Genomic DNA, 25071 nt, shown 5'->3' with positions numbered 1-25071 from the left:
GTCTTAAGCAACCTCACAAAACACAGACAAGTTCAACAGTCTATAAATCTCAAGCAGTGCAGCGTGTTTGACTGCTTAACCAAGCGGCTATTGCTAATGCCGTTGCTAGCGTTACTGCTATTACTTCCTCAGTGCAGCTCGGTGCTCCGATGGCAATGCTGCAGATGGGATTAGCCAAACTAAAAATACAGTTAAAACGCATGGTTCTTATAAATAAGCCTTTAGTTATTCAGTCACTGTTGTTAGCTAGCTTCACTTATTAGCACGAGTCATGTTCCAATCTAATCCATAGACAGAGTCAGTCAAGCAGCAGCCCCAGCTTCATCTATAGTAGGTAACGTTAGCAGAAGTCAGACCCCCAAGGGGTCGATGCAGGACTACTCCCTGTCAATCAATATGTGGATTCAGCAGAATTGTTTGTGCTCCCTGCATCTCAGGTGATAAATTATACCCAGAGTGTATTTAAAATGTATTTAGAGGTCTGTTACACCGAGCAGGCTCAAGAAAATATAATTAAAAGCTTCATTGTTGGTAAAAAAAAATTGTAGTAATCTGCTATTTTGGTGATCTGTTTTATGAAAGTGTGCCCTTCTACCACAAAAAACAAGTGAATTTGTTTGTCACAACAACTCTTTCATAGTGGTTTAAGTTAACCTCAGTGCTAGAGCCCTAGATTGAATGACAGATAAATTACATCATAATTAATAATTACTTTTTGACAATTCAAAACATACACAGTTTTATTGTGAAGTCTCTTTCAGCTCCCTTTGAGAGAACACTCTGTACCTCAGGGCTCTGTTTCTCTAATGTTGTTCAGAGCTGTACTGGATTAATAAAAGGCCTTATAGGCCAACCCAGGAACGATAAAGGCATCAAAAGATCGATGTATAATTAACGTGACTTAAAGGGTTTCTTTTAACCAAAAACTGAGACACATGGATCTCATACAATTCTTTAAAGACACTGTAAAAGATGAGATTTTTCAGGGTTGTTTTGTTGTCCTGAAAATGCACGTCACAAAACGGTTCCAATAATTGTAGTGGTCCACAGATCCAGCTGTATTTCATCATGAAATAATATTAATGACACAGTGCAAGAGAATTTTCCTTTTTATTTCAAACTGGTAAACTGATCCTCTGTTATATGAGGACATGTAGCAGACTACTGAACTCTGCTTTATGTAAGTCAAAGCTGTTTGTAGTTTAAGAAGAGTCAGCTGGTAAAAAGCTGATAAAACATGAATAATGACTTCACTGTCATTAGGCTGCTATCCTGCATTAGTTATCACAGGCTCAGAGTGGAAGCCTTTCTCCACCGTATCTCGAACAGCCTGTCCCCTGAACTTGTGGTTCAACCAGGAAAACTGAGACATTTGAGGCTCTGTGATATAACCTACTGTGAGTTTAATGGGCCTGTGGTCTGTATGATCTGGTTAACACGGAAACGTTCTGTCTGTATCACAGTGAGCTACAGGTTTCCCGCCTTGTACCTTCACTATTTTGCTACCCAGCGCACACTCCTGCTCACTCAGGCGAGCCGTGCTTCATAACGACCCCTTGGATGCAGTCTTTCATGCATAATAACACTGGCTTGACATTCAACACCTAGACGCAGAAGCCAGGAGTTATTACTCAGCTAACATTCGTTAATTTTGCAGCTTTTGGAGCAGTTTGGGAAACAACAGTTTTGTTTACAAGTTATTTTATTCGCTGCATATTAACAGCGCCAGGACTCGGATTTATGTATTAGTGCTCCACTTAAGTTACATGCCTGTTGTGGGCTACAAGATTTTATTTGTACAACTTAAACATGATGGATGTGGAGAATAGGAGGGGAAGAAGAAATTATTTATCATCATAATTCAGCTAGACGGCACTTTAATTCTCCTAATGTCTGCGGTCGAGTAGTCTTTGGTTTCCTCCCACAGAAAACAACAGACTAAGGGGAGTGATGTTCCTGTTTTGTGTTTACACTCTTTGATCAAGTGTGTCGCCTGCATGAGTGTGTGTCTGTTTGTGGGTGCATGTCATAGTATATGGAGTATTAACATCTCTGTTCTCTTTCGCCTTGTATAACCCTGCTGCTCATATCTTTTTGTCTCATATTGTAGGTGGTGAAGCTCCTGAACAACAAACGTTCTCAGGCTGTGGGTATCCTCATGTCCAGCATTCATCTTGATATGAAGGACATCCACAACGGTAAGTGTTGAGAAGATTTATTCACACAGGTCATTGTAAAGCAACACATCTGAGGACCACCGTTATGGTCTTTGTGGGAAAATGGTGAATGAATAGGCAATACTTTTTAAATGATTCATTCTTATTTTCCAACATTTTCCAACCAAAGAGTTCTGTCAAAGTTATACAACAAACACTTGGCTTAACTTGAGAGTATTATCTTCAATTCAACAGGATAAATCAGTGTTTTTTATTTGCCACATATCAAGTTGGCTGTAGAGATTTCAAAGTAAATCCATTCATTTCTTTGGTCCACACTGAAATGAATCAGCAACTGAGCGGCTGTGCGTATGAATTGGTAAATGTCTTTACGGCTGTGGCTCAGTGGTAGAGTTGGTCGTCTTTCAATTGGGAGGTTGGTGGCTTGATCCCCAGCCCCCTTCATGTCGAAGTGTCCTTGGGCAAGACACTGAACCCCAAATTGGTCCCAGTTGCATAGCCATTGGTGCATGAATGTAATGACTGATTGACAGTTGGGCAATTTACGTAGCAGCCTCTGCCATCAGTGTGTGAATGGGCGAATATTACATACAGTGTAAAAGCGCTTTGAGTGGTTGCAAGACTAGAAAAATACTTTATAAGTACAGTCCATGTACCATTTACCATTTTAAATGGATTTACTTTCAATTTAGAATCAATGCCCATGCTGCCCAGAGGATAAATCCAACTTCCCTCATCCACTGACTTTTCTACAAGTAGACTAAAACGTGAGGTTCACTGTGGTGGTTTTGTTGAAATGTCTCAACTCGTCAAGGCATTCACATCGTTCTCAGGATCAATTTTAATATCAATATCAATATATATTAATATTATTTCTATTTTTAATTTTATACCTAATAAAACAAACTTTCCCATCAGCCTCAGCTGTCTTTATTGCTAATTAGCAACAGTTAGCATGCTAACCATCAAACAACAACAGTGAATGTGGTAAACATCATACCCGCTTACATCAGCATGTTCGCATAATATAGTAACTATGTTAGCATGCTGAGGCTAGGATTTAGCTTAAAACATAACAGAGCTGCTAGCATAGCCGCTAACTCATACTCTTGTTTTTATACGATGGGTCACAAAATATTTTAAAACTGTTAATGTTGCTGTTGTTTTACCGTTGTTGATTGAGGGAGGTGTCCAACATAGTGGGTAAGGAGTTATTGTAATGAAGCTATTTTTAAGCGGGAGTTCGGCATACTGGAAAGAATAAGCCGCATGTTGAGCGAGCAAGAGCTAAGCGAGAAAAGCAGCTAGCTAACCTGTTTGTTGTTTTTCCGGGGACACCTCAACCTCGGGTTAGCTGTTACTGCGACAAGGAAATAAAGCTGGCCTCTTCCTCGTTCTTTCTCCATCTGTCTAACTACCTTGTAACGCTACAATATACTTTCCATCAGATGCGAGATATATGCACTTCCTCTGGATAGATTAGGTGCTTCGTTAAAGTAAAACCAATGCTTGGACTGGAATAGGAGCACTTCACAATCACACACAACATCTCAATGCTAAACCCGACTGCTAGCTTACCATTTTATTTTATGTTATAGCAAGCTAACTTCAGAGCACCAGAGAGGTCCTCCTCTTTTATAGAGAATAAACAGCCGTCCAAAGTGGTGTAAGGGAGGCACTAACACTTATTATGAGTGTGAGTAAGATCTGCTAAGGTCATTGCCAAAGCTTAAACCTCCCTCTCATGGTTAGCTTTAGCACATAATGTTGAATCTATAGTTTTCCCTTGTTCCTCTCTTCCCATCTGTTTGTCTTTGCTTTCATTTTGCGTAATCTCCCCCCGCCTTACATCCACATCATGTTCCTCTGCGGCGCTCAGTCCCGCTCTCTGTGACGAGTTGTCACCATCCTGTCTAAACGGCTTTGTTAAAGTGAAGTCATTCAGGAGACGTTGATGGGAACAGACTGTTTTCCTGTTTTAGTTACTCTCTGATTGCTCTCCAGTCTTCGCTCATCCATGTGTCTAAACACTCTTCCTCTTCTCCCCCGTCCTATTGAGGCCTCCTACAGTCGAGCCTTTTATTACAGCTTCAAATCTTGATCTCAACACTTGTGGCAGCGGGGTAGCCTACATTAGAATTAATGTTTACCACAGAAACATTGGCTGGTACGTATTGTACACTTGTAGCCATAAACAGTCACTCTGTGGGGCTGGTTCCTGCCTTACTTAAAAGCATCTTGTAGCGTGAATTGTACTGGATGTTTCTAGCTTTAAAGTGGTTCTTTGGCGCATCCATCTCAGGTCAGAGTGGGAGGGCAAGCCAGGGCCACTCTCATCAGCGCTGTCGTTCATCTCCTATGTTAGGACAGTTTTTACCATAGAACATAATTAGCGCTGATTGGAAACGTCAGTATATCATGAAGGGTGAGATCAGGGAGAAGATATCTCATCGGTTTGGTGCTGAACTTCTCAATATGATGTGCTTGTTTTTCCCCAAAACAGTGCGATGCCTAATGCCTTGCACAAACAATAAACCCAAGAAAGTGTTTATAATGACTTTGTCATGCATTTAAATTGAATAATTATTAGGCGTGGATGATTATAGCCTTCAAATACTCATTATTTTATTTAAGACGAACACACAGACGACTATATATTAGCAATTGTATTGTTTCCCAATTCCTTGAATGACCTCATGTTCCCTCGTCGCGTTAGAGGTTTAAGATGATTCAAGAATTAAAGGACAATTTGTTTTGAAGAAAAATTAACTCATCAAAACTTTTTAATTGTTCCTCTCAGCGTAGTGAATCATGTTTAATTTCCTCTTCATTCCATGATGAAGACAATGACTAGCAAACCCCTCATCCCTTTGAAATCTCTGACTCAAAGAAAAACAACATCTGAATCATTGATTCGGATCGTGCCTGTTTTATAACGGCCTGATTGCTCAGTGAGAAATCAACACATTTTTCTCTTCCTCACAGCTGTTGTTTGTTGTCAGACTTGGCCAACACTCTGCGTGTTTCAGAGGACACTTCCGTGCTGCGTCTGCTTCCTGTGAGGCTTTGTGTTTAGTAATAGATGGTGGTTGGCGGCGCCATGCCGGGGTTGGATGTGGTACTCGGGGATAGACCCAGACAGATGGGTTTGCCTCTTGGTCATAAGAGGTCTGTGTCAGAGCGATGATACGGTTTTCTCCCATGTCTTCTCGAAACCCGTCTCCAATCAAAGCAGCCAGCCAGACTCTGGTGCGGATAGTAATGAAAACCAAATGCTTACAAGAGGAGAGTGCGAGAAACAGAGACGGGGAGAGTCTGAGAGAGGGAAGTTATTCTTGTGGTGGCTTTGGAAGTGGAGAGAGTGTGAAGAGGTTAGAGAGTGACAGCAAAGAACAAGGAAGGAAGGAGTGATTAAAAAGGCTGAAGGATTACATAAAAAGAGATATACAGCATTATAAAGGATAAAAACGGGGGACAGAATGAGCGGGATGAGTTCAAAAGTAACTTGAGGCTTTTTCCCAAACATGTTTCCTTTCTCTAATTGCCTCCTTTATTCTGTGTGTTGGTAAAAAGCCTATAAGAAGTCTACTCTTATTCAATGTCAAGTGAACATTGTGCATCCAGGCCATTACTTCATGTTCCTTCATCCCTCCTGACACCATCCCCCCCCCCCGTTCCTCAACAGCAAATGAGCAGATCAAAACAATGTGAGTAATTTGGACACCCACAGCCCGGTGGAATACATACGTAGGTGTCGAGTGCTTCACCGGGCGATTGTGCACACAGCAACACCTCAGCCTCAACGCGGCAGACCCCCGGGCTCTGTTTGTCTTTAAACATTTACTTTCAAAGGATTAATGCTCGCGGGCGCCAGGTCCTCGCGCCGAGACAAAAAGGCGACACCAGGAATTCAAACAGAGGAGTTCAAACACAGATCTTTGTACCTTTGACAGATTGCTAAGGACCTCCGTATTTATGTTTTAGTTTGCGGCCCCCTTCACTTTGCTATCATGATGAGAGCTGATATCTACGTAACTAACAGCATACAAAAACATGACACCTTATATAGGCTGCGCAGGGAAAAATGTGCCCTTGTTTAATGCTTTAGCTCCAGGAAAGAAAACAATTCCTATTTTTCAGCCTAAGAACACTGTAAAGATCCGGAAAGTTGAGGCCTGTTTGTGCTGGTTTGATTTCTTACTTAATGTTGTTCCTCGAAGGCAGCACAGAAATGTCATGATGTGTTTGCTGAAAACATTAAAGGGGCAGTATTATGCTAATTTCAAGCTTCATATTTCCATCTGTGATACCAGTGGAGTAGCTTAGCATAATTTACAGTTTAACAAAAATATCATTTTTCTCACACTGGTGCTCTGTGCAGGCCCTCATACAGCCTCTGCCTGAAATGACTCAGTCAGCTCTGTCTCTTTAAGAAACCCCGCCCCTACAAGCCAGCTTTCTTCTGATTGGCCAGCTCTCTGAAGCCTGCTGACACACCCTGCAGACTGAGCTGAGAAGCCTGGGGATTACTCCAACATACTTTTACCTACAGATTTGAAAGTTCACCCACGTTTAGTCTGGACATCCAACATTGTAATAATATATGTGTCTTAAAATGTGAAACAGCGTAACACCCCCTCTTTAACCATGTCTCATTCCATCTGCAGCTGTCCTTAATATGGACAACACCGTCGTCGACCTGGAGACTCTGCACGCCCTGTATGAAAATGTGAGTAGAACAACACACCGTAGCGCTACTTGGTATGGCAGCTATATGGTTACAACAGTAAGAAACATTTTTGGGGTGCTGGTTTAGCTCAGTGGGTAGTAGGGATAGAGACAAATACTCGAGTACTCGTTGTTGACGTCATTATTCGAGTAACGTTACACTACTCGCGTACCTGCGCATGCGTTGTTTTCTAGTGCTAAGGACGTTTAACTCAGTTAGCTTACATGCACCATGTCAGCCGTGACCAGGAGTAGAAAAGATGACGATAACTTGCTGTGCAAGATATGTGGTGTTAAACATGTATATCATAGAAATACTACGATGCTTAACCACATGCGCTTAAAGCACAAGGAGAAGCCAGCGGAGACAGACAACAGGCAGTCTCGCATCATTTGCTCGCCCTGTTAGCACACGTTGTTGTGATGATACCAGAGCAGAGAAGATTAGCCTGCTAATAACAAAAATGGTGACTGGAGATATGCTCCCATTAAGTGTTGTGGAAGGAGAAGGCCTCTGTGAGCTGATGGAGTTTGTTGAACCGGAGTACGAGCCACCATCACACTGGACAACAGCTACGAGAGTGGAAAGGAGAGTGTTCTCTCACGGACATATAGCTTACGATTTCCATTTCCATGTCCGACGTATGTTTTTTTAACGTTAAAGAAATATATATTTTGGTGGTACTCGATTACTCGTTCATAAGGTAAGAAGATTACTCGAATATTGAGATTAAATGCTCATCCCTAGTGGGTAGAGCAGGCGCCCCATATACAGAGGCTCCTGTGCAAGACACAGCGGCCGCAGGTTCAACTCTTGCCTTCGGCCCTTTGCTGCATGTCATCCTCCACTCTCTTCTCCCCATATTTCCTGTCTCTCTTCAGTGGTCAGATCAATAAAGGCAGAAATGCCCCGAAAATAATCTCAATAAACATTTTTAAACTTTGCATTAAAAACTTCTGACTTTGAAGGCAGCATTTTTCGCGGCTCATGCGGACAGTGGTTTCAGCAAAGTCAACAGAGCCGTGAAAAGACGATATCCCAAACTGAAATCCATTTGTGCAATTTCCTGCCAATGAAGAATCGTAAAAATACACAGTGTTGAGCAACAAAGCCAGCGTAATTACACAAAGTAACACCAGTGACAGCTCGGGCAGATCCTGACTGCAGCGTTCACTCTGGGAAAACCTTTTTTTTTTCTCTTCCTCTGTGGTTTTCAGCAGGAGTATTATTTTGGAACAGTCTACTGGTGACAAATAGAATGATTTATGGTTACACTTTTCATGCCATATATGAATAACAGGCAATCATTTGATTACAGAATGAAACCTAAGAGGACTCAACAAGTCGTGATATCAACAAAATGGTGAAAAAATCCCTCATCAACTGTTAGTGTTGTTGTATTTGGCACTTCCCTCACGGTGAACCACAAAAACACCAAATGCTATCCATCAAAAAATACCTTTGAAGATTTTCATGGCTGAACGTCCGTATACAGAGAAGGTGGAGGGGAGAAAAAACACTTTTTAATTAAATTTGTGTCGCTTACAGAAAGCAGCGTGGTTTACGCGCTGTCAGTCACAGATATAACTTCACTGTGTACATATTTCCCTATGTGGAGTTCTTCGTCCATGCTCCACTTGAAAGAGTGAACTCAAGGAAGTGTGCATTAGATACCAAAACAAACAGGCCAGCCACAAACCCAACTGGTATGTGTGCTGTTTGGCGACAGAGTCCTGCCTTGTGTAGGTCTGTCTGCCGGCCTGGGAAGAGGACGAACCCTTTTTTACATAGTAAACATGTTTTCTTCACGCTGGATCCGACTGAAGTCATTTCATGCAAAAGGAAATGATAGTCGAGAAAGTGCAGCGTCTGTGTCGCGCAGCTCCTCTTGAAAGTGCTCGTGTGGTTTCTTAAAAAGAAAGGAGAGACTTCGCGGAGCTTTGCCAAGAGAAATGACCGCATTGTATCGTATAATATTAGCATAAATAGAATTACAGAGCTGTCATCGCTACCTTCCAATATGTCTCCATTTTGGCGCTGAAGGCCTCCTTGTATACAGTAAATACATATTCATCAACCTTCACTGATAGGAAACCTCCCCCCGCTCACTGGAAGCGGTTCAGGCTCCGTTCGAGAGGCAGGTCAGTAAATAAGAGAACATGAAAAACGGGCATGTTTTCCACATTTCAGCTATAATACAGTTTTAAGATGCTGTGAAATTCCTGCGAATTGCTTTTTGGCACAACTACACAGGAGAGGCCTGGTCCTTTGGCTGCCAGAGGCATATTAATAATGTTGATCATGGGAATGAGACGGAGGCTCGAGACAAGCTGCAGTTATGAACCAATGTGTCATAACTGAGGATCAAAAGTCTTCTAACCTCTCCGCTCACCCCGAGACTTCAAGCCCTCTCTCTCCCTCTCCCTCTCCCTCTCTCTCTCTCTCCTTCTCCCCCTGATGGCCTGAGGCTGTGTTATTGAGTCGAGGAGCCAAATTGTTTCTCTTTTGTATTGCGAGACTCCATCCTGTCTGTGGGTCTCCAGCCCCCTAAACCACAGTTGGCAGCACAGTCAGCCTGTCTTGAGGAATGCAAGGGGCTTCTAATGGTTACACCCTCGCTCACTGCGCGAGGAACCAGATCACACACTGCTCTCCCTCACTCTCTTTTCCGTCTCACACACACAAACATGCTCGCAAACAAACATTTTCGACCCACACAAATGTGCACATACTGTACTGTTGCACACAGACACACACACGGGCGAGGGACAGAGTCGCTCAGTCTGTGAGCTAGCGGATTATAGCCACTCCTGTTCTTTGAACAATAAGCCTCCGCCATTTAAAGGGTCACAGTGATAGTGGGACACCGCTCCCTCCCCTCTAATATCACAAGCCATAATCTGGGCCCAGACTGGATGTCTGAACTTCAGACTCCTTTCAGCTGACAGTAGCTAAATGTCACAGAGGTCAGTCGGAGCCGGAGTCCCTCCTACGGACTTTTACGCTACAAAAAAATCTACTATTTTTTTCACTCACTACAAGGCCTTGTGATGTATAAACACATCTGACATGTTTATTACATGATGCAATATGTCATTTGGACACTATCCTTTGGCAGCTCACTGCACAAATAATCTCATAAATGTTGTTCCATTGAAAATTGAGTGACATAAATAGTGATTAAGGCCTGGCTGGCTCTGTTTAGCCCCGCGCTGCAAAACCTGGCTAATGAATACCACTTGGCTACCGCTCGAACTCCGGCATCACAAAATATCATCCCACTTTTTTCCTCTGCATTTGATATTCCACATGGGACTGCATTTCTCATGCTAACAACCAGTGCAACATGCCCTAGCAATTCAAAGATCACACGCTAATGCCTACTTGTCCCCAATTACACCAAACACTGCTGGGCTCCACTGCTGCCCTTTGAAAACGGATCTGCTTTGTATTAAATATATTTACACTTGAAAACATCTCGAGAGGAGGCGAAGGAGAGCTTGCCCTCGTCGACAGAAGGCAGCGGTGTGTAGAATACTAATCGGGCCCTCAGTGCGTTTGATGCTGGTGTTTGAAGTTTTCCAAGGATCCATGCCGAGGCCAAACCCCAGACAGAAAGATGGAGAGAAACAGAGGGAGAGAGCAGACTGCTCCGACTCTTTGGGGGTCCAAGGCAGAGAGAGAGTTTACATTTTCTTCCTGGGGATGGTTTGATTGTTTTGCCCATCTGCGTCAGACACATTAACATCTATTGTCTTTGCCTCTTGTGAAACGAAGGGGCATTTCTGGTCTGTTTTTTTACACCACCTTGTATAAAACTGCGGTCCAGAGCCTGACAGCAGGATAATGGTCAGGAATGTAGTCAGGCTGAAGGCAGCTCTTTAGCATTTATGAAACTTATACTGTGAGGCTGGCATTTGGGTAAAGCACAAAACAGAAAACTCAAAGAACTCTTTTAAACTTTTACAAGCTGAAGTTTGTCGACAGAAAGAAATCGAGAACTAAGCCGAGAAAACAAACACACTCAAGTTCTACTTTTTATTACATTGCATAATCAACTGACGAAGATATCATGGAGCTGTGGATGTTGAAGGAAGCTTCATTCTTGACTTTGAATACAGCCATCCATTATCTATATCACCTATACTGTTCAGGGTCGCAGGGGGAGGCTGGAGCCTATCCCAGCTGTCATCGGGTGAGAGGCGAGGTTAAACCTTGACTGATCGGCAGTCAGTCACAGCTGACATATAAAGACAGACAACCTTTCACGCTCCCATTCATACCAAGGGCAATTTAGAGTCACCAGTGAACCTAACGAGCATGTCTTTGGACTGTGGGAGGAAGCTGAAGTACCCACGCATGCACGGAGAGAACATGCAAACTCGACACAGAAAGGCCCTCTTCATCCGGGACTCAGACTAGGAACCTTCTCACTGTGAGGCAGCGGCCCTAACCACTGCACCCCTGTGCGCCAATATCCATTTAGTACTGGTGCTGTTGATCGTGATGTTCATCAGCAGAATTAGATGCATTCATGAAACACTTTGTAATTTGAATTTTGTAAAGAGCTCTATAAATAAGAGTTATTTTCATGTTATATACAGTATTAAAAACATCTTTGTCATGGTTACCCATAATGCCCCTCTTTGCAAAGTTTCACACAGTCTTGCAGGGCAGGGCCGCCCATAAGGGGGGAAAATGAGGAGAGCTTTCTGGGGCCCAGACGTTAGGCGAGCAATAACCTTGTTCATCCTAGATATAAGCATTGATAACCAATTGGGATGCCAGAAAAGGAAGGAGAAGAAAAAAAGGGAGCTGGCTTTTTAGCCGAACAAAAATGTCACGACCAACTTCTTTAACTCAGCCCAGAAAGCTGCTCCGGGCCAGGCTTAAGAGACAAGAGGGGAACGTTTATCCAACTGACCAGGAAGTAGCTTGCGCCAGTGAAGGCACCATCACGTCTTCCTCTGAGGAGGAAGATGACGGGGATCATTTCGATAATAGCAAAAACTTAACTAATTTTACTTTGACTCTACAATTTGACTTATGTGAATAGTAATGATGCCTCTGTCTGTGCGGACCCTATGACTTAGGCCCTCTCACTTTATATGCATGTGATATAGCAGAGAGCATGTCGACATAGCATGTGCACTCGTTGATATAAATTAATTAGATAGTTGAGGGCCCATTCCCTTGACCTGTTCAGGCTGGGCGGGCCTGTTGCAGGGTAGCCGACCTGCACAACTCCCAAATCGTAAGTGCACACTTGTGCCTTAGGCAAGTTTGGTTGCATCATCATCTTATCTTCTTCTATTTTTTGTTTTAGATTTATTTACTTTTCAGCAAAGTGCTGCCACAAGTGATGTTCTAGCACAGGAGGACAGGACGACACATCCCTCTTTAAGGCTCTGCATATTATTGCTCATCTAGTGTCTTTATTACGGTTGCATTGGTTTCTCACCAGGATCACATTGATTTAGATTTCTTCTTCTTCTGTTTTATTTACACTGCGGTTTGCTAAACGTGATACTGTTACACACGTACTTTATACCACTAATCTATACAAGTATAAAAGAAACACACAAGAATGTGCCTGAACGCCACACGTGTATGTTCACAACATCTGGAGAAGCATAATTCCAGTTTATGCCAATGTGTTTGGCATCAAGGGCTCCATTTTTAACAGTTCCTGATGTTTCTCTGATCAAACAAAAGGAGCTACTCTGACACTTAGTTTAGCTTTTGACAGCTGAGGCTTTGTCTAAACATCCATTCATTCATATTCATACATTATTATGGTTTCCTGTTACTCTAAGTATCAACTGCCTATACACAATACATTTCAATCTTCACTTAATCTGCCTTTTCTTTTGACAGAGGGCTCAAGCTGACGAGATGGACGGCATTAAAAAGCACATTAAGTCCTGCAAAGACAAGGACGACGCCAAGCCACTGGACAAGCCTGAGCAGTAAGAGCCAGGCCAAACGTCTGATATGAATTTACTACAAGAGAGCTGTTTTTTACTCTGACGAGTTTAATGATGTTTTTGTTTCCTCATCAGGTTTCTTTTCCAGATATCCCAAATCCCTAACTTCTCAGAGCGAGTGTTCTGCATCCTGTTTCAGTCGACGTTCCACGAATGTATCACCTCCATCCTCCGCAAGATAGAAATCCTTCAGAGAGTGTGCAAGGTGAGACACTGGCTTTTCTCTAGTCTCTTGTCTAATCCATCTTCATTTAATTTGTTTGCTTGTGTGTGTGTTTGTGTGTGTGTGCACCAGACTCTCCAGACTGGCGAGTGTGTATTGCAGGTGCTCGGCCTGGTGCTGGCTTTCGGCAACTTCATGAACGGGGGAAATCGGTCTCGAGGGCAGGCAGACGGCTTCACCTTGGACATTCTGCCAAAACTGAAGGACGTGAAGAGCAGTGTGAGTATGTGTGTGACAGAAGTAAAATTAAACACCCCTCATTGAACAGATGCTCTATTAGCTTTGTAGTTATTATTGATCTTTATAAATATAATTGCACATAATTGCCCGTTATTGTCAGGGGCAGTTTTAAGAGGTTGCCCAGGGTGCCAAAGTCCCTCCTGACATCTAATTGGCCACCATCATAGACTGTATAAAAAGATGGGCGACATGACAGCTCCCTAACGGTGAAGCCAAAGCATCTCTATCACCCCCTGCTGACTGGCTGCAGTATAGGTCATAAAGCCCGCCTCCTCCATGTTAACAGATGGGACATGAGTCAAACTATAAAATCAAAATACACGTCAAATACATTTTTCTCAAACATGGTTTCTGTCATTATAGTTAGTTCTTTTCATGCTGATTTATGTCCAAGTGTTCATTTTTCTGACAAGTTTATGTTTTATTTATTTGATGCTGTAAAAGGGATGAGTGACAGCTCTGTTGACCAATACGGCTCCTGCAGCCGATCTGCTCCAGATTACAGAAGAGGAGGAACAGCGAGAGGAAATGTAACTAAAACAACCAGTACAGTAAACTTTTTTTAGCAGTTAAATGAGTGTTTTGATTAGCAGAAGGGGAGGGACATTGTTAGCGGGGTTCCACCTGCTGATCTCTACTGCACAGTCTCTGGCTCCAAATCAAGTCACCAGCGTAAGATGGCAGCGACCACATCGAGGGTATTTTGGTTTTAAATATGTACACTGAGAAGTGGTGGAGACACACCGTCCATCTTTTTATACAGTCTAAGGCCAACACAGGTGCCACCCCATAATCTGTGATTGGCTATCTGACCAGTCAGAGGCAACAACTTATTAGCAACTTATTAGCAACAGGCTGCAAACAGCTTTTGTGGCATTGCAATGAAGCTAACTTTCATTTGTTGGTACTTTTCTTTGTGAGTCCTTTAAAAATTAAGCATTTAAGAGTAATATGTTGCCACTTTTTTTTTTTTAAATAAAAAAATGTATACACAGGCATGTAACAATCATATGAAAAGACAGGTTAAAAAAAATGCTGTTCGAACTTCTGTGTGTGGCCACACTTCTTCATGCAACCCCTGAATAAATCAGTGCCCCAGTTGGGCCACCGCAGTCGGGCCACCGCAGTCAAACAGTTCTGGCCATGCCCCTGATTATTGCATAACTCTATTCAGTTGTCGGTCTCACATAAAAACAGTTTTATTCTGTAATTCAAGATGTTCAAGACAATAAGTGATGTGGGAAAAATGTGACTCCAAATGTTGATCTTGTGTTTCAAAATTGTCCAGTATGTTTGAGTCCAGGAGTTAAAGGGGGACGCTCATGAGGATCTGCAGATTCAGAGCAGGAGACCATTCTGTTTACTGTTCTTATTCAATATCACAACGGGCTCAGCGTGCCCTTGGCACTGCCATATAAGGACACAGTGGTTTGTGTTTTTGTGGTGGTGGACCGAGTAAGGTATCCATAAAGAACATCAAACTTTCCACCAACTCTGAGTTATGACAGCCAGCCCAGCACAGTTATGTTTTGTTGTATTGCTCTTCCAATGTCAAGATTTATCCCCAACCTCTGTGACCGCTGAGTCTATTCTTGTTTGCCTTGCACAAATTAAAACGTCCTGCTCCGACATGATTAAATTAATAAATAAAGGGAATTTGGTTTATTTATTTGGATCTTTCTCTGTCTTTCAGGATAACTCCCAGAGTCTTTTGTCCTACATTGTTGCTTACTATCTAAGGCACTTTGATGAGGTATGTTTTGGTCTCTGTTTATTTGAATCACTTTTCTGTTTGAGCCTGATTTGCTTAGAAATCCTTCCAGAGCTCTCTTTTCATCTCCTCTCTCGCCAGAGGATACTATGGCTTATCCTTTATCAAATTATTTATTTTCTCTTTCCTCATTTTCGGCAGGAACAAATCTCTCTCTCCTTCTCTGGCTCTCTTTTAATTCCCCTCTCTGTCTTTCACTCTTCATCTCCCGCTCTCGCTCCGCTTTGGTCTGGGTTCATTCAAACCTGCAGTCTGTTCGTTGGCACAGCATCCAAAGGAGCGCTAGTGTAAATAATTAGGTTCTCCAGATGAGATGAACTCAGTAAAGTGCAGCTCGCCAAAATCAACCTGCATGACATGGCTCCAGCGCTCATAATGGCCTTGTAGTAACTCTGCTGGAGAGAAACGCAGAGTCGTTTCTCCACAAAGCTTAATGGTCATTATCTGCGGTAGTTTCAGTCATATCTTCTCTGGGATGTTTGCACTGCTGATAAGTACATATAGCTCTCTGAACACATTTATTTCAATCATGCCTGGTGTGTGCCGTATATACTAGAGAGGCCCTTTCACATTTGAGGAAGATTGACTTTGACATTGGTGTGTGTGTGTGTTTTCTGTGCATGAATGTGTGTTGTGCTTTACCAGGATGCTGGAAGAGAGACGTGTGTCTACCCTCTGCCCGAGCCCCAGGACCTTTTTCAGGCCTCCCAGATGAAGTTTGAGGACTTTCAAAGAGATCTGCGCAAGCTGAGGAAAGACCTCAACGGTATGCTCGTACATTTACATCCACATCTGAATCCCTTATAATGCATGTAAATGACCCATCATAAATGAACAAATGAAAGTTGATCTAAAACATTATTTTTTGTTGTTTCTATGTTACGTTTGCAACCAGTTTGGGCTTTTATTTTGAAGGCAGGTTTTCCACGTACCTGGCCGTAAAACCAGATCTGAGGAAACTGCAGGAAGATGGCCGTGGAAATTATCCTTCATGCTCCTTCTGCAAACTTTAGCACCCAGCTGTAAAGTGTTCAACCTCTAACGGTGTAACTTCATAAACCGTCAGTCCCAGAGTCAACCATTGCTCAAGCTGGGGAAGATACATGCACGAGCACAACAACAAGCTTACTTGGTAGTAAATCTGGCCATGCTATATCTAAAATAATATCGCAGATGTCATATCATGTTTAAAATACTATCATGGAAATCTATGCAGCAATAAATTATGTGTTAATCCATGCACATATCTCAGAGCACAATGGAAAATAAGTTTCCAAACCGGACCGGCGTCGGTCATGTGCGGATCGTAGCAGCGGGTCAACAGAGAGATAGCATCTGTTTGTCGTACAGACGAGCTAACCAGGAGCAGATGTGACTCGTCAGATGTAGACTCCTGTTGGTCCTGGTGTGCCTTTACTGTCCTCATGAAACAGGGATCAAAATATAAAAGGGCGCAGGGTCGGGGAACTTCCACTACCTGTTTACATTATAAAAGGTTCATCTGAAAGTCTTCGCTGAGCTGTGAGCTCTCAATCAGCTCATCCTGCAAAACTGACACGCAACAGTCAGAGAATCTTTCAGCATTTAAATGTGCATGTTGTAATTCATCACTTTGCAATGTAGGAGGGTAAGGAGGGGTCTTTAGTATCACTTATACAACTGGTTAAATTTCTACATACTTCATACTGTATACTTTCTACAACCCAGCTTTAAATAATGAACAGATTATTATTATTAAGGTGGAAAAATCTGGCTTTTGTCACCTCTTGTCAACATTTTACAGACAACTTTTTTTTGCTTTTATTATATAGGAAAGCTGAGGAGAGACAGGAAATGTGGGGGATGACATGCACCAAATGATCAGCAGACCGGGAGTCGAGCCTGCGACCAGTGCGTAGAGGACTGTAGCCTTCGTATATGGAGTGCCTGATTTACCAACTGAGCTAAACTAGCGCCCGGCCTCTTATCAACTTTAAAGGGAAATAAGATGTTTTAATCTGGCTCACAAGCCAAGGAGCGGTGATTCAGAGTTTCCATTCAAATGTAATTACCATTATGTAATCCCTCATTGAAGTCAAAACAGAACTGGAGTCACATGATAAGACAATTACCTTACTTTGGCACTTTAAGTTTCATTTTGGCGTTAAACATGTAGAAATGCAAACATCTTATAAGATGAGTAAACAAAAGGTTTATAAGATAATCAGTGTAAGAGTGAAGCGTGTGTGTGAGTGTGTGCGCAGTGTGGAAATTGGATTATGCTTGACATGCCAAACTGATTGGTTGAGCGCAAAGAAGTCCTAATGAACGAGCCAGTTGGGAAATATTCCCTTTCATGACTCTGTCTCGAGTCACTCAGCGCTCAGAACACTTTCCAAAGCCTGAAGTGCCTACAGGTGGTAAAAAACGACTGTGTATTCTTGTGCAAACATGTGTGCACACATGTGAGTCAGTACGCGTGTGTTTATGTGTGTGTGTGTGCGCTCGCTGCTCGATCGACAATTCCCCAAACCCGGTCTGTTCTCTATCACATTTTATGTATCTTTGCTGCTAAACCAATCAGGTTCCCGGCCTGTGTTGCCAAATATTGTTTTTCCTCTGCCGTAATGATTCTTTAGGCTGTTCATTATTTGCAATTCATAAAGATGGAGTTGCTCGCAGGGGAAATGGACTTGCGTCTGCTTTGACCCCGGTGGCAGTGGCACATGCTGGCTGTGCATAAATACATCATCACATGCTGTACCTGCAGACCTCTTCATTACCTCGCAGAGCCAGCTGAGCGCTCTAGCAGACCTGGGCTTCGATGACAGTTCCCAGCGGGGGGTTCCGATAGGTAGGCGGCGCAGAAATGGCCTTGGCTGGCCCGAAGGACATCAGCAAGAAACACAGTAGAGAGAGAGAGAGCTGTGTACCTTTTTAGTCGAGGCACCATATGGTCTATGAATTACCACTTGCCCAGTCACGACCTCCACGTTCCTCTAAGCGTCTCGTGGCCTCTGCACCTCTGAAGCCTTGAGCTGAGTTTGTGTATCCGTTATGGTTGCAGATAGAGCGTGACGATAAGTTTCTCCCGGGATCAGAGCGCAGGCCTTCCTGGTTCCTGGGGGTGCCTTATTAGTCATTATGGGTCATTATGTCTTTGCCAACACTTACTCAGCAGGAATTCAGCAGAGATTTATGAGTGCACGCTCAATCAGGGTGAAGTGTGCGGTCGAGTTTGTAATTACAACACAAATGCTGGATAAGAAGTTATTCCTAGAGACTTTTATGTTTATCTCTTGTTTCAGCATGCTCAAGCGAGACGGAGAAAGTTTGCCAGTTGTCGTCTGAAGAGGACCTGCAACCCTTTAAGGACAAGATGGATGAATTTCTTAGCCAAGGTGAGCCCGATTTCTCAAACTATTTGAAACTGATAAATGATCACAATTTCTGCAGTGGCATTAAGGCCGGACTCAGACTACAGGAGGACTACAGGATTTGTACCCGGTTCAACCCTCATAACAAATGGGGTAGGAATCTTTTTCGGGCCCTTGGTTGGTGCTGATATTTGGCCCAGATTATCTGGTGATGTGAAGGTTTTACAGACACAATCTTATACTTCTTCTTCTTATACTTAATCTTATTTATAGTTTAAAATCTGGATGATTATGTCAGTACTTTTCGAGTGGAACCGCATCAGCCATTGAGAGTGGCAGCCATTCATTCTAGCCCTGAAGCTAAATTAGCTAGCATAATACTCTTGACAGAAAACAATGAGGTGTGATGGACAATTATTTTCAAATCTTGTAGTGTGTTCATATTTGAGATTATGGAAAAGATTATCTGCAAAGTTTCTTATGTGTGTTATGACAACTGATTTTTTTAATTGGATAGGATTTTGAAACTCCTGTATTCTGAGCCTGGCATAAAGGATGAAGTACAATGATTTTATGTATTATTCCTCTTATAAAATATCCCCTGAAAAAAGCAACATGAAACGAGCTGGCCCAAAATATCAGTATTTAAGTTACAAATATACGGCGCTCTCAACAGATTTCGCTGTGATTTTGACTCACCGCGTCATGACTCCTCGCGATGGTGCTTATAACATGAACGAGGGTAACATGAACGGAAATTAATTAGCCGAAGAAGAAGTTAATCAGATATCGTGATTTATCATTGTAGGATTGTCTTGCAATATATCGATTATCGCAGAATCGCTGTATCGCGATATTATCGTTACCGTGGGCCACGTATTGCTCATCGTATCGTATCATGAGTCACCCAACGATTCCCGCCCCTAACCACCAAGGAACCTAACAAGTGTTGCCTGTTCAGTCAAAGCTGTTTGTTTCTCTGTGCTGTAGGCCTCCATAGTTTCCAAGAACTATTAAAAGAATATTAGCAAGCCACACTGTTGCACTGGGTGAAATGTCCCTTCATTTCTCTTCACATAACGGCTGCTTTCAGTCCCAAATACACTGTTGTGCTTCTATGAATACTACAAATAAACCAAATCTGTTGCTGGAAAAATAACCAACAAATAAACCATTTATCCTGTGTCAGTTACATTTGCCAAAAACTAAAGTGCCCAAACCCTTGAAAGAATTATTAAGCCATTAAAATGTTTGCAACCTTTTTTTTTTAATCTCCAGTCTGGACAAATTTTCTTTGTACTGAACACCCCAGGCAGGACAGGAAAGTTGGATTACTGCATTTTAGCTAAAATTGCCAGACTCACCTCTTAAATATGATAGAACCGGTGATGGTCAGTCTGTTTGAACATCTGGTTTGCTCATCTGTGTTACCATCAGACACAAAGAGGTTCATAATTTATCCCTCCAGAATCAAAGGCTACTCTGTGATGATATACCATTGGCATATCTAAGCTGAAAATGCATCTGTGGTGTGAGCGTATGTGAAGAAGCTCATCCATCAGAGTGATTTAAGTGCTTTATGTCTGCAGACATTTCCAAATCTGTTCCACGCTGTTTTCTGGATGATATACACACAAAGGTTCACTGCGTGTCGTTTCCATAGGGACCTCTGTTTATTCCAGGTTGTATTGAATAACTCACAGGTATTGTTTCAACTCTGCCTATCCGCTTTGACGGATTAGACTGCACTCGGTAGCCGGGTCTTTTATCTCGATCTCTACCGTATAAAACAGAGTATTGCGAGCTCTGCCTCAAAGGAAGAGTCAGGATGGCCGAAGGTGAACCTGTCACACAGTCCGTTTAATTGCCTGCAGAGAAAAGAACTGATGCCTGCGGGGCTGGAATAAAACAGACTGATCCCTTTCATTTAGTGCTTCTGAATTCATGACATGTTTTTGTCATAAACTTTGCCTTTTTTCTGGTGTTAAATATTTTTCTTCAGTTTCCGTCTGCTTTTATTTTCTCAGTCTATTCTACTGCTCTAATAGCAAGTCTCCTTATCCTCTCTGTCTCAGGAACGAAGCGCCACGTTGCCTCCTTGACCTCTTCTCTCCTTCAACCACTCCTTCACTCCCATTAGGAAATCAAATAAACCGGCCCAGTGAGGTGTTTACTAAGAGGGCTGGTAAAACAATGATGATGAATTGATTGTAAATGATGAGCACTTCCTTTCCACAGCCCTGCTGCTCGTCACTGTGTGAAGCTAAAAACACAGCTGGGCTTTGAACTGAATGCAAAAGAAGACTTGCTAACATGCTGACAATGACAATGCTATGCTGGTGTTGAGCATGTTCACTTCTTTATTTTAGTGTGTTAGCATGCTAACATATGCTAATTAGCCCTAAATGAATGAGGATGATTGGAATGTTATTGTTTTTGCAGGTATTTTGCCATAAATGAAAACAATAAATCAATCTGGATGGTGACACTAAATCCTTAGGGGAACAGGAATGTTTGCAGGGAGTTCATTGCAATCTATCTCATAATGGACAAGACATTTCTGACATTGATTAACGCTCAACTGTAAGATGCCCTGACCTTCAGTATGACAATCTCAGTATCACTCTGGCTTCAGTTTTGCACGTGCAGTCCTCCTTAGTGAAGTTAACGTCAATAAACATGCAGAGTTTGGTCAGACTTTCAAAATAAAGCACACAAATAAGCGATAATATAAAGTAACATCCTGTAAGACTTTTAAAATAAAGCTTACTGAAAACCTTTCACATTTTAGGACTTTTGGTTATTTTAAGGCACAAAGCTACTTGTGTATGTCAGAAATTACCTTGGGACCTCCCTCAAGATAATTCAGAGGGCTCACCAGATGGTTGTGGATAAAAAATAAAACAGCATGTTTTATATCAAATAACTCATTAGACTGTGCATGTGATATAATTTGTCTTAGAATAGATTTTATTTAGTGTGTTTGTGAGAGTCAAAGTGTGTGTGTGAAAATAAGTTCTGATTGGACTCAAAAAATGTTTCATGCAACAGTACACACTAAATTAAAATGGTGCTAAACAGCACTAAAAGTGGTTCTTTGGCTCGTAATCATAGGGGAACCACTTTTAGTGCTATTTAGTACCCATCTTTAAAGGCGCCATATAGCACCATTTGACAAAGGTGCTATATAGAACCATTAGAGGTAAATAGTAACTAACTAATAACAATCATAATCTATGTTATTCACGCACTATATTTGACGTAACTAACTTATATTCCATAACTTAAAAAGATGTCTGTTATTAAATGAAGTCAACGGGGATCAAGTTTTCTCCTGGATGAAATCCTGTGCCTGTTTGACACATCCAACGCCCCTGTCCGCACCAAGTGAATATTTGTAATCTTAATACTGCGTATCCTGACTTGGACACCTCATCAAAACAATAAGCTAGAGGACATCGTCCAGAAACGACGTAAGAGTGGTATCTACAGCGTCTTAATTTGGCTTGTGGGTCACTGACCAAGCTGCTGTATTTAGGGACAGACTGTCTAATCTGGCCAACGTTGCCATCCCTAGTGCTATGATGCTAGCATGGCTAAGAAGCAAGTTCAAGAGAGATATAATCTTACATTCTAAAGGAGGCAAACAACTACTAGTACATTTTTGTTCCTGATATTGTTACAGCAAAATCCAGTGAAAATGTAGTCGTGCTTATCTGTCATACATCCGTGCTGTTTTCTGCGTAACCTGACGTCTACAGGGCAACAGTTTTGGGATTTTGTGGTCGACATCAAAGGTGTGACACTTAGTTTGCTCTGCTTGTGTTAGCATAACAAGTCAAATATCATCCTTTATGTAGCATTAGCTTTGACCCTGTCTACATCCAGCTGACTGTGACCAATCTTTCTGACGGACCCGGCACACAGTCACAGGCCTCTCTTCCAACTGCTTTTGTATTCAGATGAGAGTTTAATATATAGCATATGTTCTTCAGCGGTAATGCTCACTGTCCATTTTAAAGGAAGTCTGCAGATGAAAGAATCTCTCCCATTTCCACCTCTCCCCCTCTCTTTCCCTTTCTGTGTGTGTGTGTGTGTGTGTGTGTGAGAGAGAAATATGGGAGCTCTCTCTTTGATGCAAATGACGAGGTTTTTCCCTCTAAGAGCAGAATGTAAGCACCGTAACACGGACATGTGACTCACAAGGCTCCAGACGGGATTCTTGGGGTTCCTCCGCTGCGGCGGTGAAAAAAGAACAACAGCCAAATGTCTTATTTTTGTTATTTCTGTAATTTCTGAAAAGCCCGGGGTTAAACTGTTTCTGGCTCCACAGTTGAAACCGCTTTTGTTTATTTTCTGACCATGAAACTAACCACAGAATAACAGTGGGAGCGGACTTGTTGGAGCTTGGCTGTTTGGTCTAGCTCGATTTTCCCCGCTCGCTTCACAAATTCTCATGCATGCAGGCCTTTGATGGAGTCACTGTGACTAGAAAGAGAGCACTGGCCATGTGATAATCTGTTTCTGATGGACATAAAGATTAGTATAGCTGATGTCAAACTCTCCCTCTGTTTCTACCAACTACCACCCTGCTGCTTACAATATCGCGTCATGAAGGAGGATATGGCTGAAATTTTAAGTTTAAATATGTAAATCCACATATTGGTAAAATCATATGTTAAAAAGACGTGATGTATGAAGCACATGGTCTTTAAATTTGCATCTTGTTTAAATTAAATATCAGGTTTCATCTATTTTAATTGATATTCAGTGTTTCTAGAAATACATTTTATGTCACTCACAGAAGAATCTTCCTGTTCAGTTTCACAGTCCATGTTGAGTAGCATCTTAAATTATATTTGCACAAAGAGCAAAAAATACACCCGATATTAAGATGCTTCTAGCAAGCCATATTCATAATATTAATCAATTTGTCCTTTTTGGGGGGCTACAGAGTGATTTAGCACTGTTGAGTGATCAGTGTTGATTAACGTTACTTTTAAAAGTAACTTGTTGCATTACTGTGCTGCCTACTGAGACATGTAACATGTTAGAGCACTTTTGCGTTACCAAAAAATAAAACCCCCTTTGCTACTCGCTACGCATGTCTTTTATATTGTCAGGACAGAGTATAGCCTGCTGTATGTCTACCGTTGAATGTATTGACTCTACCATCATTGCATAGCCTCATTTATAGCCATAATCTGTAACTCTGCAGCCTAAAATCAGGAATGACAGATGCAATATAACCTTTACTTTAGCTCTTTAGCTCTACTTTAGCTTTTTTATGCTAACAATCTGACAGCAAACTGGGCAGAGGCATTAACTATTATGCATGACTGTTTCAATGAGTACAATACAACACAGGCTCTTAGTCCCACCAGTGTTGCGGAGCAGGGTTTAGCTGCAGATGCTTCTTCACATTTGAGGTCAAGCTCTTTACAGCTGACGAGCACTTATCCTCCAGGCACAACTTACCTTTCACTGTCATGTTGCTCTTGTCCCTTTCGCTCATAGACTATTTCCACAAAGTGAATGCTGTCCTCTCTGCCATCTCGCTAGTTGAGTTAGCTAGGTAAGCATGCGCACTGACACAACTGTAGGTTTACCGTCAGCTGGTACGTAGTTACCTTCCAAGAAGCAGGAGAGAAACAGAAACAGTGTTTTATTGTGGTTGTCAGTTTTTTTTTTCCACTGATAGATTACTTTTAATGAAAAAGTAACAAAATAACGGATTACTTGAAGGTCATCTGAATACGCTAACGGATTACTTTGTAACGCGTTGACCCCAACGCTGTGAATGATAAAGCACCGTGCTGGACAGTTTGTTTGAGATCTTTAAGATGTGACTCTGGCTTCAATTACACAAAGCAACCAGATATTCCCGGGATAAAGGCAGAACCCAGATCTGTGCCAGGAAAGATTCTCTGTCCCGTCTTCTGTCACGTCTGTCTTGGAAAATAACGAGCAGGTCACAGGTCGTTTCTGCTCATTTGACAGTTGAAGGCAGCAGAGAATTAAATGTGCAACCTTTTGTCAGTCATACAGCAGCACGGTGAAGAGACAGACTTTAAAAACACGCAGCCGGGTTGACTCCACTGCTACTACTCTGTCATATTTGGAAATGGAGTGAAAATTCAGCTGTATGGATGTGAAATTTGATAGGCAGTAACTCGCAGCATTTTCCCCGACTGGGGCTGTCACATTTCACTGCTCTTCTCTTATATCATCATTTAGACAACAGTCACAAAGATCCTGATGGCCCACAGAGATAAATGTTGTGGCCTGCTGGAAATATGTCCTAATGTGTACCATGGTGTCCTGCTCCCAGTTTACTCTCACACACACATACTTACCCAGCATACTAAGAGTGGACTGTCACGCTAAACTGACCAAGTTGGGACGCCTGTTTCTGATCATTTAAAAATAAAAATGAAATGTAACATTTACTTGTTGTTACTTGTAAGGTTTTCTACTCAAATTATTACTTCAAATGTGTTTTTAACATCTTTCTTAAGAAGTTGCAAAGAGGGCACTTGCATGCTTGAGCAATGTCTACCTAGCAAAGCGGGGACCTCCATTTACTGG

At 42.1% G+C, this 25071-nt stretch overlaps 1 protein-coding gene across 1 annotated transcript in view; it reads left to right on the top strand.

Moving 5' to 3' along the window:
- Nucleotides 1–25071, top strand: part of fmn2a (formin 2a) — a 47042-nt gene that overhangs the window by 18345 nt on the left and 3626 nt on the right. The window contains 8 exon segments of the mRNA XM_069658796.1: nt 2111–2198; nt 6845–6906; nt 12784–12875; nt 12969–13098; nt 13189–13335; nt 15050–15109; nt 15773–15893; nt 18415–18507. Coding sequence (XP_069514897.1) covers nt 2111–2198; nt 6845–6906; nt 12784–12875; nt 12969–13098; nt 13189–13335; nt 15050–15109; nt 15773–15893; nt 18415–18507 — 793 coding nt within the window.

Source organism: Semicossyphus pulcher, unplaced genomic scaffold (genome assembly GCF_022749685.1).
Source record: "Semicossyphus pulcher isolate SPU_LCO1_2020_fin unplaced genomic scaffold, fSemPul1.0.p SCAF_12, whole genome shotgun sequence".
Taxonomy (NCBI): Eukaryota; Metazoa; Chordata; class Actinopteri; order Labriformes; family Labridae; genus Semicossyphus; species Semicossyphus pulcher.
The sequence above is the reverse complement of the archived record's forward strand: the minus strand, read 5'-3'. Positions and strand labels throughout refer to the sequence as shown.